The sequence below is a fragment of the Ornithorhynchus anatinus genome, chromosome 12, assembly GCF_004115215.2.
Source record: "Ornithorhynchus anatinus isolate Pmale09 chromosome 12, mOrnAna1.pri.v4, whole genome shotgun sequence".
Taxonomy (NCBI): domain Eukaryota; kingdom Metazoa; phylum Chordata; class Mammalia; order Monotremata; family Ornithorhynchidae; genus Ornithorhynchus; species Ornithorhynchus anatinus.
In genome coordinates this window covers 26,934,179-26,946,620 of record NC_041739.1, presented here as the reverse complement: position 1 = coordinate 26,946,620, position 12,442 = coordinate 26,934,179, and the positions used below count along the sequence as shown (strand labels likewise).

At 42.8% G+C, this 12,442-nt stretch overlaps 1 protein-coding gene across 5 annotated transcripts in view; it reads right to left on the bottom strand.

Annotated features, from left to right (window-relative positions):
- Window positions 1-12,442, bottom strand: part of INPP4B (inositol polyphosphate-4-phosphatase type II B) — a 463,330-nt gene that overhangs the window by 59,935 nt on the left and 390,953 nt on the right. For all 5 annotated transcript variants that reach the window (XM_007668427.4, XM_039913682.1, XM_029076612.2 and 2 more), the window contains exons 19-21: window positions 4,203-4,375; window positions 1,217-1,340; window positions 93-210 (exon numbers count right to left, since the gene is read on the bottom strand). In XM_007668427.4, the coding sequence (XP_007666617.2) occupies window positions 93-210; window positions 1,217-1,340; window positions 4,203-4,375 (415 nt within the window). The remainder of the gene's footprint in view (window positions 1-92; window positions 211-1,216; window positions 1,341-4,202; window positions 4,376-12,442) is intronic.

The following is a 12,442-nucleotide window of genomic DNA, read 5'->3' as shown; positions in this document are numbered from 1 at the left end:
CACAATAATTCCTTTTTCCCTGGACTTTTATGGCAAAAGTTGATATGACATGTCCAGAAAGACTTGAGGTTTAGGAAATAGACATCACTCACCGCCTGCCAGTTACGGCCGGCAAAAAATCATTGGATTTGGCTTCAACTATTTTAAATGCTACTTTCTTCAAGTCGGAAATGCCGACAGCCATGTCCTCCAGCATCCCAATTTCTTCACCTAAACAAAGAAAGAAAGTCCGGTAGTTACAAACATGCTGTTCAAGAGAAATGTCATCAACTTCTCTCAGAACTCACTCCAATAGGCTCTAGCATTTTAGTGAATTAGCTGGCAGGCCAAGTGACTCCACTCTAAAAGCTTTTCCGTGAAACTTGTTTGAAATGAGTGCAAGTTTGATGGACCTAAGTACTCTTTTTTTTGTGAAGAAAGGCTGCACAAATTTTCTCCAGAGCTGGGAAGGAATTTTCATCAGATTGTGGAAAAAAATGCTGTAGCTCACCCAGGATAGCTCAGTCAGTACAGCATCAGGCTTTTAATCTGAGGGTTAAGGGTTCAAGTCCCTGTTTTGGCAGAGGTTTATTCCCTCTAGACTGGAAGCTCATTGTGGGCAGGGAATGTGCCCATTCTATTACTATTTTGTACTCTCCCAAGTGCTCAGTACAGTCCTCTGCACATAGTAAGTTCTTAAAAAACATGATTGACTGACTGATATGGGTAAGCCTAGATATTTGATCGCAGGATGCTGGTTCTGCGTGGTTTGGCAATTCCTGGCACAGGCCCTATCATCATGATGATAGGAGTGGGAAAGGAGATGCCATACATTCTGGGTTCAGAGCCCCGAGGGTACAGACTCCAGATGATCAAGTCACTGAAAGTGTAGGGCAGAAGTGGTCTCATTCATTCAAGAGAAAGTAGCTCCTGATTCTACAAGAAGTTACTTGTAATTCAATTTCCAAAAAGAATGGGAAAGAAAGAATCCCAGTAGTCTGGAATGCCAAACAATAGAGAAAGCATTGGCTAACACTGGCACTGTATTACTTGTTAAATCAATTAATCTACTAGATAAACTCATTATGAGCAGGAAATGTGTTTGCTAATTCGGTCATATTGTACTCTCCCAAGCGCTTAGTGCAGTGCTCTGCAAACAGTGAGCGCTCAGTAAATATTTTGATTGATTGATCTACAGAGCTTTGATTATAATGTATACAACCGACGGGTTACTTACTATATGTACTTAGCAGTCCTTCATATTGCACAACCAACCCCACCATATGAAGTTGTTGCAGGAAGCCGGGATCATGCAAACTCGTGTGCAGTTTGATTATAAATCCACACACCAATCCAGCAAGCTAAAAACATTATTGAATACATTTAGTTGCATAAACAGACTCATTATTCTAATTAAAATACATTTTACACTTTGCAATCACGTTTAACAAATTGTGAGAGGATGTAAATGACATTTGGCAGAATGAGACCATACATCAGGAATCGGCAAATTTTGAAGCACGAAGGGTAAGGCCAAGTAACATGGATCAAAAGGAGGAGGAAGCGGTATTTTTAAGGCCCCAGGTCCACAGGAAAATGGCTGCTCTGCGTCCCCTTCCCAAGCAGCAAGAGGAGCTGCCCTGATGCTGTATATCTAGCCAGAAAGCAGCAGGTTGACAAAGAAGACTCTTGGACCTCTTTTTCCTCGCCTGTGAAAGCCAGCAAAAGGAACTGGAGATTGTAGCAAACTTGAATTTTAAAGGACCACTCCATTCTCATCTTCTTTCCCTTTCCTGCCTTCAAATCAGGCCTGGAGGAGGAAAGGAATGCTGAGGAGAAAGGCTATTTTTCCTTTTTCTCTTTCCCTCCTATTGCGTCTGTTGTTCCAAGAGCCAGCCCTGGGGCTCCAAGCCCAAGGCAGAAAAGGGAGCCTGGGCTGGCCATCCGACCATCCAAAGTGGGTCGAAACTCAGCTGCAGGTCACAGCTTGCCAAACCTTAAGTTTCTGGGCCAGGCTGGATCCAGAATTCTTCTAGGCGCTTCCTCGTACAGACACAACAGCACATTGGGGGAAAAGGAGTTTGCAGAACTGCAGTTCCTTTACTTACACCTTACCTCTCTTCAACTTGGCTCCAAATGGCAGTGGGATTCTGAGCCAGTTAAAGCAGTGCTCTGGAAGTAAAGGAATTTGGAAGCATTCCTCAGCCCACTTTGGCCTGCATTAGCCCACACAAGGTGCGGTGCTCTACCTGGGCCGTCTGGCCCTTGAGGGACGTGTAAGATAATGATAGTTTTTATCTGAGTGCATAGGTAGGCTCACCCCCCACCACCTGCTGTTCTGCAGGTGGATTTATGGAGGCAACAGATCATTTAATCAGCTCACAGACTGGAAAGTACAGAGGGAATATCCATGGGAAGCAGCATGGCATACTGGATAGAGCACGGGCCGGGGAGTCAGGAGGTCATGGATTCTAACCCCGGATCCACTACTTGTCTGTTCTGTGACCTTGGACAAGTCACTCCACTTATCTGTGACTCAGTTACCTCACCTGTAAAATGGAGATTGAGACTGTGAGCCATATGTGGGACAAGGACAGTGTCCAACCCGATTTGCTTGTATTCACCCCAGCTCTTAGTACCGTGCCTGGCACATAGAAAGGATTTAACGAATACCACAGTTATTATTATTATGACACAGAGACGTCATGACGAGATCTCTTGGTTTGCCATTTGGCCTTCTTTCTTTGTAGGAAGAGGGAGTAAAGAAGCAAGTATTCCCCCTCTACATACACCCATCTCATGAACAACCTGTCGATCCTTAATCTGACCCTTAGGGGATTCATTCAGGGGATTAACTTTGTTCAACACCTGCCGCATGGCCTAGTGGATAGAGCAAGGTCCTGGGAGTCAGAAGGACCTGGGTTCTAATCCCATCTCTGCCACTTGTCTGCTGTGTGACCTTGGGCAAATCACTTAAATTTTCTGGATCTCGGTTACCTCATCTGTAAAACGGGGATTAATACTATGATCCCTTTGTGGGACATGGACTGTGCCCAACCTGATTAGCTTGTACCTACCCCAGTGCTTTGTCCAACCTGATTGGCTTGTATCTACCCCAGCGCTTAGTACAGTGCTTGGCACATAGTAAGCACTTAACAAATACCATTAAAAAACAAACAAAAGTACCAGATCCTTTACTAAAGAAACAAGAGATGTATACCCCAGTTTTGTTTAATCCTTAGTACAGTGCCTGGCACTTTCATTAATTCATTCAATTCAATAGTATTTATTGAGCGCTTACTATGTGCAAAGCACTGTACTAAGCGTTTGGAGTGTACAATTCGGCAACAGATAGAGACAATCCCTGCCCGAAGATGGGCTCAACAGTCTGAAAGGGGGAGACAGCAAAGCAGAACAGAACAAAGCAAAACATCATCAAGATAAATTGAATCATGGAGATATACAACTCATTAACAAAACAAATAGGGTAATAAATAATATATATAAAATGCACGGTGCTGAGGGGAGGGGAATAAGGGAAGGGGAGGAGGAGCAGAGAGAAAAGGGGGCTCAGTCTGGGAAGAACTCCTGGAGGAGGTGAGCTCTCAGTAGGGCCCTGAAGAGGAGAAGAGAGTTAGTTTGGTGGATGTGAGGAGGGAGGACATTCCTGGACAGCGGTAGGACGCGGGCCAGGGGCCGACGGCGGGACAGGAGCTAACGGGGACCATGAGGAGGTGAGCGGCAGAGGAGCGCAGCGTACGGGGTAGGCAGTAGAAAGAGAGAAGGGAGGTGAGGTAGGATCAGGTCCCACAAACCCAGGAAAAAGGTCACACCCACACCCCCCAAAACACCATAATGGAGTCAAATTGAAACGATAGCAGATGCCCATCAAAAGGGCTCCCAAGGTTATGCCAAAGTATTGGTAAGCCACACTGTTGTTTATCTCCCTAAGAGTAGTTACACCACTTCCTGGAAAAAAAAAAATCAATCCTGAAATGTTTCTCCACCTCTGCACTTAAATACCATTAAAGCAAACAAACAAAAAAAAAAAAAGAAAAGTACTAGACACTCTACTAAAGAAACAAGAAGTGTATACCCAGTTTTGTTTAATCCGAACACTTAGGAAAAAAGACATAAGATAACAATCTTATCCATCAAACAATGGTCTGAGAGTGAATATTACTGATATTACAATGATAGAAAGGTAAGCAAGAAGCACCTACTGCTTGACTAAAGACGACATCTCTCCTGAGCGTGAGCATCAGACACTGCGGCAAGCTGCACGCGAGTTCCTGAAGTAGCACGAAAGTCATAGACTGCTTTGCCCGATTCACTACTTCCGCCATACATTCCTTCAGTGTAATGACGAGGGGATACAGCTGCTCATACCAGTTCTCTGGGAAACACACAAAACACACCCATGTAGATCAGGAAAAAACAGAAAGCCTGAAGATAAACGGTGCTGTCAGCTTTTCATAAGGGAGGATTTTTAGCTAAATTTTGAGCAAAACATTGTTTAATAAATGCAGTTTACCAGAAAACACACATTTGTTTGGGGAACCCCTGTGATTGTCTTATTGCTACCCCAGCCCATTGCTTGGCACAGAATAAGAACTTGTTGTGGAATTAACAAATACCTCTACTATTGACTTTTTGATGATGATTATTATTGTTATATAGCACAGTACAGTGTTGGAATAAACAGTTATCCACAAATGTGTAGTGATGAATCTTGAGAGTTTCCCTTAGTGCAAGGTTCCTACAGAACCTAACCCGAGCAGTCTAGGAAAACTGACTGTACAACCCACTATGTAACACATACACATACACACACACTATATAATCCAAAAAGAAATTTGTATGCAAGTGCTTATAGCTGTTCTATAGGCTTGATAGGTCACCACAGATGGAGAAATTTTAAAGATGGGTCCGATGGTGATTGAAAATATCAATTTAAATCGCTAACCCCTCCCATACGATGTCATTTCATGATGTCACTTACCATGGGTATTACATATGCCACCTATAGTGCCTAGAGTCATTATCAATCCTGCCTCGTGCTTCCGTGACTTTCTCTAAGCTTCTGCACTGAATGATTCCCGCTTTTCCTGATTTCCTCAGGCCAGACTGATCTACCTGCTGCTGCAACTTCCCAGTTGCCTATAGGCATGCAGGTCTGAGGCCTGCCACTGTTGTATATGGAAAACATTTTTTTGTTTCCCTCCTTATTATGACCTCTGACTTTAGATCACCAGTTGACTGGATAACAAGTGTTTATGCAGTCTCATCAATGTCCCTCTCAAAGTGTGATGCAGCAACCATAGCTCAGATGCCGACGGACCAGCGGCGAAACAGGACAATGCTGTTTTTGTGACCCTACTTTGCCATTTGATGTCAAGTTTGGTAAATGGGTAATGTCGATGGAACAGCTCAGGAAATTGAATGGTCTTATTGTGTCAGAGGGTGTGTGATAAACCCCAATTCTATAGCACTAGAATTGTAACATTTCAATTACTCAGAAGATTTTCAATCTGATATTTAGCTAGGGGTCACATTGCACCACACTCTGCCTGCCCGCTAAAGGACATATTGGTCTTCTCAGTTTTCTTCTCTACCTTTTTGCCTGTCATCAATATGTTGCTTTGGTAGCAGAGTTCCATGACAACATTCATCCCTACAGCGCCATTATAGGTTCTTGGTTGTATATAGAGATTCTTTGGTGTAGAACAGTATATAACATTTGAACTTCTTCAAGCTGGTCAATCCACAGGCCTTTTCTAACTCTCAAAATGGTTCATAATCTCTCTTTCAGGGCACGCTTCTAGAGTGCAATTAATAACTTACAGAAGTTTTGGCATGCCTGATTCAAGGACTTTTGATGATGCTCTTAGATTGTTCAGTGTTGGAAATTTTCTGGATGATTAGACGTTTAGTCTAACACCAGCTACTATATTCCTATAGCATTTCAATCACAGCTTTTTAGGCGAAGTTCAGCCAGATGGGAGCCTTGTTTAAGAAAGACTTTGCTCACACTGATTTTCTATATCTACCTCAGGGTTTAGAACAGTACTTTGGCAAGTAGGAAGCAGCGAATAAATATCATAGTAAGTATCGGTGAGGGGAAAGGATCAAACAAAATCTCCACAATTCTGACCATATAGTTCTGGAGAAGAACTAGGAATTGGATTAATTTTGCAAGGCAGACAAATCTGTTTGGTAGCTGCCACAGGCCAGGTACTCTGAGAGTATGAAATGCTGGCCTAAACTCTAGAACATCCTGTTCTATAAACATGTTAAGATTCTTCGTTGCCTTTTTCTTGATTGTATACACCACTCTCCACTACAATTTCTTTGGGAGCCATCCCTGTTCCTCATCTCAAATACATATCCCTTGTCCTCTTGCAGAACAACAGGAGGCAGAGTGGTGAGGCATTCATAGACTTCGATGGCAGGAGCAAAAAATAGGGCCAGTCCAGGCAGATATCCAGAATATGAACAGACTGGACAAGGCCAGGCTCAAGGAGGTCCAGGAATACAGTAGGTGAAGTATGCGGTTCCCAAAATGGAGGTCAACAAAAGCAGCAGGAGAAGTCGAGAGTCACTGAGAAGTCCGAACAGGCAATAGGTGATTAGACATTAACTGAAGGGCTAAACTAAGGAGAGAACTTGAATTGCTTAACCCAGATATAGAACCTACAGGCTCTTTACAGAGCTCTACTGCAGGCAGGCTCAGGTAGAGGCCCACAGGTACTGGGTGACTACCTTTGGTGGGGGCTCTAGGTCCTGGTCCCTGATGATCTGTTTAGTTGCATTTGCTCTCTGCAATGCCTGGTGTCTTGTGTCAAGTCACATTGCAATTCTTAATGATGTTCTTCAGTAACCTATTCAGGAAGACCCTAGCTAAGATTTTGCCAGCAACTGAGAGAGATGATACACCAGGAAAGATATAAATTTAATCCAAGAGACTTCACAATAATCTCTCCAGTTAACTTTCTTGCTTATCCTCTTGAAGATGGAGGCAATGGTGAAGTTGGTAATACCTTGGAAAGCCCGGGGTATTTCTTGGGTGCTTTATAAGTGGAGTCACTGAGGAGCTTCTCTGTTCTTTGATTACAGACCTCAGCAGATAGTCTATCAAATCTATTTGTTGCCTGTCACATGAATAGAATTCTTTTCAGTTGTTTCCTGCCCCTAACTCACTATTTCAATATGCCAATGCAGTGTCCAGTTCTAACTGGGGTCTTGCCCCCCTCCCCCCCCCCCCACTGCTGTTCAACATGACCTCTAAATCTTTTCATTTAGAAAAACCTACCAGGTTAGGGATCACTTTAATTTAAATAATCTCTGGTTTTGCCAGCTTGACCTCTTCCATGATAAACTTTTGATATTATTTCCTTACTAACTAATCTTTGTGGGTAATGCACAGAGGACTACTCTGTATTCTGAAAGTTGTAATAATCAGTTCAAAATAGAGCTATGTCTTTCAAATTATCTATGAACACTGAAGATGTAGAGTTTGTACACATATCATGTCACATGTTTAGGATGTCAATTTTTATCAGTATCAAACAATGTCAAATTTTGTCACTGCATCAATTTAAGAATGGAGGTGCAGTAGGTTCAGATGCGGACAAATGAGTTTTGTGGGATTTCAGGCCAATGAGAAGCCTCAGCAGCCAGGCATCTTTATTTACAAAAGATCTCATTTTTAGCTTAAAAGAATCAGCCCATCAAAAACTATATAAACTGTGAAGGACATGCCAAATTTAATGCAGAAAAGACTCAGTAGACACATTCAAAATAATGAGGGACTCGGTGAAAACTCAAGAGATCCTGTCACATAATGTCAGAAAAAAAAACAGTGGTGCGGATGGGACAAATTGAGTGAAATTCAAAGATAGTAAATCTGAACCACCAGACTAGGAATAACCACTTGAATATGGATAGACATTTGGGGAGGATTCAGTATCCTGATTCTGCCTCTTGTCAGCTGTGTGACTGTGGGCAAGTCACTTCACTTCTCTGTGCCTCAGTCCCTCATCTGTAAAATGAGGATAAAGACTGTGAGCCTCACGTGGGACAACCTCATTCCCCTGTATCTACCCCAGCGCTTAGAACAGTGCTCTGCACGTAGTAAGCGCTTAACAAGTACCAACATTATTATTATCATTATTATGACAGGAAGTCTCTGAAATGTATATAATGGTTGGCTACTTAAAAGCAATGGCCAACTGGTAATCTGCACATTACTTGCAGTTATGTAAATTAAAATGGGATAAAGTTCAAAATGCAACCATTCATACTTTTGAAAATCGCTTTTGTCTCCCTGTCATTTTTTCTTTTTTTGGTCGCATTATTTTCCTACCTGCGTAGCCTGTCACGTGCAGTGTAAGCAAGTATTTTGTAATGTGGAAATGTAAGGATTATTTTAACCACCTCAAAGGATGGCAGCCTTAGAGGGCAATGAAGAGCACAAGACGATTATGTTGGGGAAATTTTGGAAGGGCTGCATTGACTGTCGATTAGACTGTAAGCCCGTCAAACGGCAGGGACTGTCTCTATCTGTTGCCGACTTGTCCATTCCAAGCGCTTAGTACAGTGCTCTGCACATAGTAAGCGCTCAATAAATACTTTTGAATGAACTTTCTTTGCAGGGAGAGGTTTCTTTGCAGATCGAAGTGTTTTAAAAGGGATGCCCAGTAGGTGGCGCTAGCCTATCAGGCCATTGTCATTCATCAAGCGCGCAGTCAAGAAATTAAAATATTTCCCCCAAATTAGAAACCTGGGAATTTGTAGGGGAGAGGAACAATACTGTTTTCCGTCTTGTACAAGATGCTAAAAAATTTGATACCCTCCACCAGGTTCATAACTTGGAAAATTTGACCTTGTGAGCCCCAAACTGCACACATTTCCTCATATTGCTCAACTGGGCCTCAACTCCCTTCTGGGGAAAAAAAAATATCTCTTATGTAATAATAATAATAATAATGTTGGTATTTGTTAAGCACTTATTATGTGCAGAGCACTGTTCTAAGCGCTGGGGTAGATACAGGGTAATCAGGTTGTCCCACGTGAGACAGTTAATCCCCATTTTACAGATGAGGTAACTAAGGCACAGAGAAGTGAAGTGACTTGCCCACAGACACACAGCTGACAAGTGGCAGAGCCGGGAGTCGAACTCATGACCTCTGACTCCGAAGCCCAGGCTCTTTTCCACTGAGCCACGCTGCCTCCCCAAAGAAAGAAGTATCTATGTCCACTGAATGCTTGAGCTCTGCGGCAGACATTTCCAGAGGGGCCCATGTCACTGACCTAGAGGCTTAGGATTGGAAACGCACTGAAACGAAATCAAGACCTGAGGAAGTTGAAAACTCACCGAGGCCGAGTTTGAATCGTTTTTTGAGACCCGAAAGCGTCGTCTCCGTTCTCGATGCTAAGAACGGACACCCAATTAAAATCCCCTCCTGATCCTCGTAGAAACCCATTTTAAGGTGATACTGCCTTAGGTAAAAAAATAAATGACTGCAAGGAGCAAACATTAATCCCAAATGGGAAAATTACAGGCTTAAGGGATAAAAAATTTGGTAGAAAAACCTCCTGTGGGGAAAGTGAACATGAGCAGGTTTTACTGAAAAATAAATCACCCGTTATAGGTTGCAGTATACACAGAAAGTATTTGGCATCAAGACTGACCACAACATGGCTCCCTCGCTATATTATTCACTCATTGTGGATTCCAGACTCTGGAATGAACACAATGGGGAATGACAGACCAAAAGAAAAGGTGAAGTTTACTCACAAACGACCTTTTTGCTCCAATAAACATTTCAGCCCACTCACACAGGAATAGCAAAAGACTTTGGTTTTTAGTTTCTTCTTAAATGCGTTCGAGCAATTGGCCCCAGCGGGTGTCAGCCTGGAATTCTCTGCTTTATCCCCTTCACCTCTGCTTCTCTATCCACTTCATTTCACCGTGCACCCGAAACCCAATTTGTTCTCTGGATAAAATAACCTCATAGGTGAGTAGCTAAGGCTAAAGACAAAGTCTAAGCTATTCCGCTATATAGATTATTATTTTTGCAAATCCATTTAACATCATCTCCCACTTACTATTAGGAAACAACAAACTGGAAGGCTACCGATGGACTGTGCTGGGGGTATGTTGCAGAGAAAGCTCTATTTCTAGGCCTAGGCCCTTTTACGTGACAAAAATATGAAGGGCTGATGTAGTGGCTGTCTGAAAAACTTCCTGAAAGTCTTTAACCCTGAGTCCAATAAACAGAGGCTTTACTGGGAGAAAATATAAAATGCTTCTGACTTACCCGGACTTCTCCCAGGCTTTGATAAAAATTTCCTGGAATCAACCTGAGCCGAGTCTCTGTTGCCCAGTCAGTCTGTCATTTACTGGCTCCTGCAATGGAGTCTAGTAGAGCTTACCAAAAGAGATAGTGAATGGAAGATTGGCATTCCCTCCCCACCTCTAAAACAGAGCGTGAAAGTCTTCTGGGCCTTTGGGTCCTCGTGTTCCTTGTCAGAAAATAAGAGTTAAACTTCAACTAAGGGACAGCAAAACGATTTCTCCCTACAACTCCGTCTCAATTTTGGAGAACGGTCCTATTGAAATGCTCAAGATGCACTGCTAATGGGTTCTTTCATTAGCTCCATAACACCTCAGCATGTTTGATCAATGTTTTTCCTTCAGCGGGTTAGTAGGGGGGCAAAGTGAGAAGTGGGATTTTGAAGAGAACAGTCATCCCATTGTTCCTCCAAGCAACCTTTGGAAACAGATGACTGGACTAGATGAATCCGGTTCAGGACTGCTGAGGGTTGTAGTTACCTGATTTTTCGGGAGAGGACAATAAGGAACTAAAGCTAGATTATGTGTTCCAAAGCATCCTGAAAAACACTAAACACACATAGATGAATTAATCAAAACTTCTTATTGAGTGTTTACTCTTCTTAGAACACTCTATTAAGTTCTTGGAAGAGCAAAAGCAGAATCGATGGATGATGCTCTCAAGAAGCTCACAATCTAGCAGGGAAGGCAGACACTAATAAAGAAATCACAGGTCGGGGAAGCAATGTATTTTAAAGATATGTACGTAAGTGCTCCTGGGGGGGGAAGGAAAGAGACGGCTCTGCATCTATAGCCATTTCTATATTTGAAACATCATATCTGATGGTGAGATAATCTGAAGTATCTTCACTGATGTGCCTGAAAAACATCAATGTCTAATCAGCCAGTGATCAAAAATGGAATACAACTCAAAGTTTCCTGACTTGCGATCTAATCAATCATTGTCATTTGAGTGCTTACTGCATGCACAGCTAGGTACTAAAAACCTGGAAAAATATGACGCACAGAGTTGGTAGATAGGAGTTGGTAAGGCTGGTAGAGAAGCAGGGTGGCCCAGTGGATACAGCACAAACCTGGGAGACCCCAGGACCTGGGTTCTAATCCTGATTCCAACACTTGTCTGCTGTGTGACCTGGGGCAAGTCACTTCACTGTGCCTCAGTTACCTCAACTGTAAAATGGGGATTAAGACTGTGAGCTCCACTTGGGACATGGACTACGTCCAACCTGATTATCCTGTATCTACCCCAGCACTTAGTACAATGTCTGCCACAGAGTAAGCGTTTAACAAATACCACTTAAAAAACCAAAACCAAACAAAAAAACATGATCCTTGACCACAAGGATATTTCAGTCGATTGGGTGAGACAGATAATAAAAGAAAAAATACAGAAGGGGAAATAGTAAAGTATAACAAATGTACAGAAGTGTCACGAGGCTTGGATGAGTATCAGTGTGCTTAAAGGGTGCATAGCCATAGGTGACACAGAGGGGAGAGTAAATAGGGGAAATATGGGCTTATTGGAGAAAATGTGATTTTCAAGAGGGCTTTGAAGGTGGGGAGACTGATGGACTGATGGCTGTGAAGGGGGAAGGAGTTCCAGGGGCAAAATAGTGATAATAATAATAATAATGGCATTCGTTAAGCACTTACTATGTGCCGGGCATCATACTAAGCGTTGGAGTGGATACAAGCAAATCAGGTTGGACACAATCTCTGTCCCACATGGGGCTCACTGTCTCAAAGTGTTGGCGACTGGGTAGATGAGATTGAGCTTCAGAGAAAAGGTTACAGTGTCTACAGGTAGTGCTTAGTACAGGTTAGGGTTAAAGGAGCAAAGTGGGAGGACTGGGTTGAATTAGATCAGGGAGGTAAGGTAGGAGGGAGAATGCTGATTGAGTGCATGGAAACTATTTTCCAAGTGCTTAGTACAGTCTGCACACAGTAAGCACTCAATAAATTCGATTGAGTGAATGATGGTAAGTAGTTTCTGTTTGATACAGAGGTGGGGTTTTTTTGAGGAACAGGGAGATAGGGACTGAACTACTTTTCAAAAAAATGATCCAGGGAGCAGAATAAAGTATGGCCTGGAGTGGGGAGAGCCAG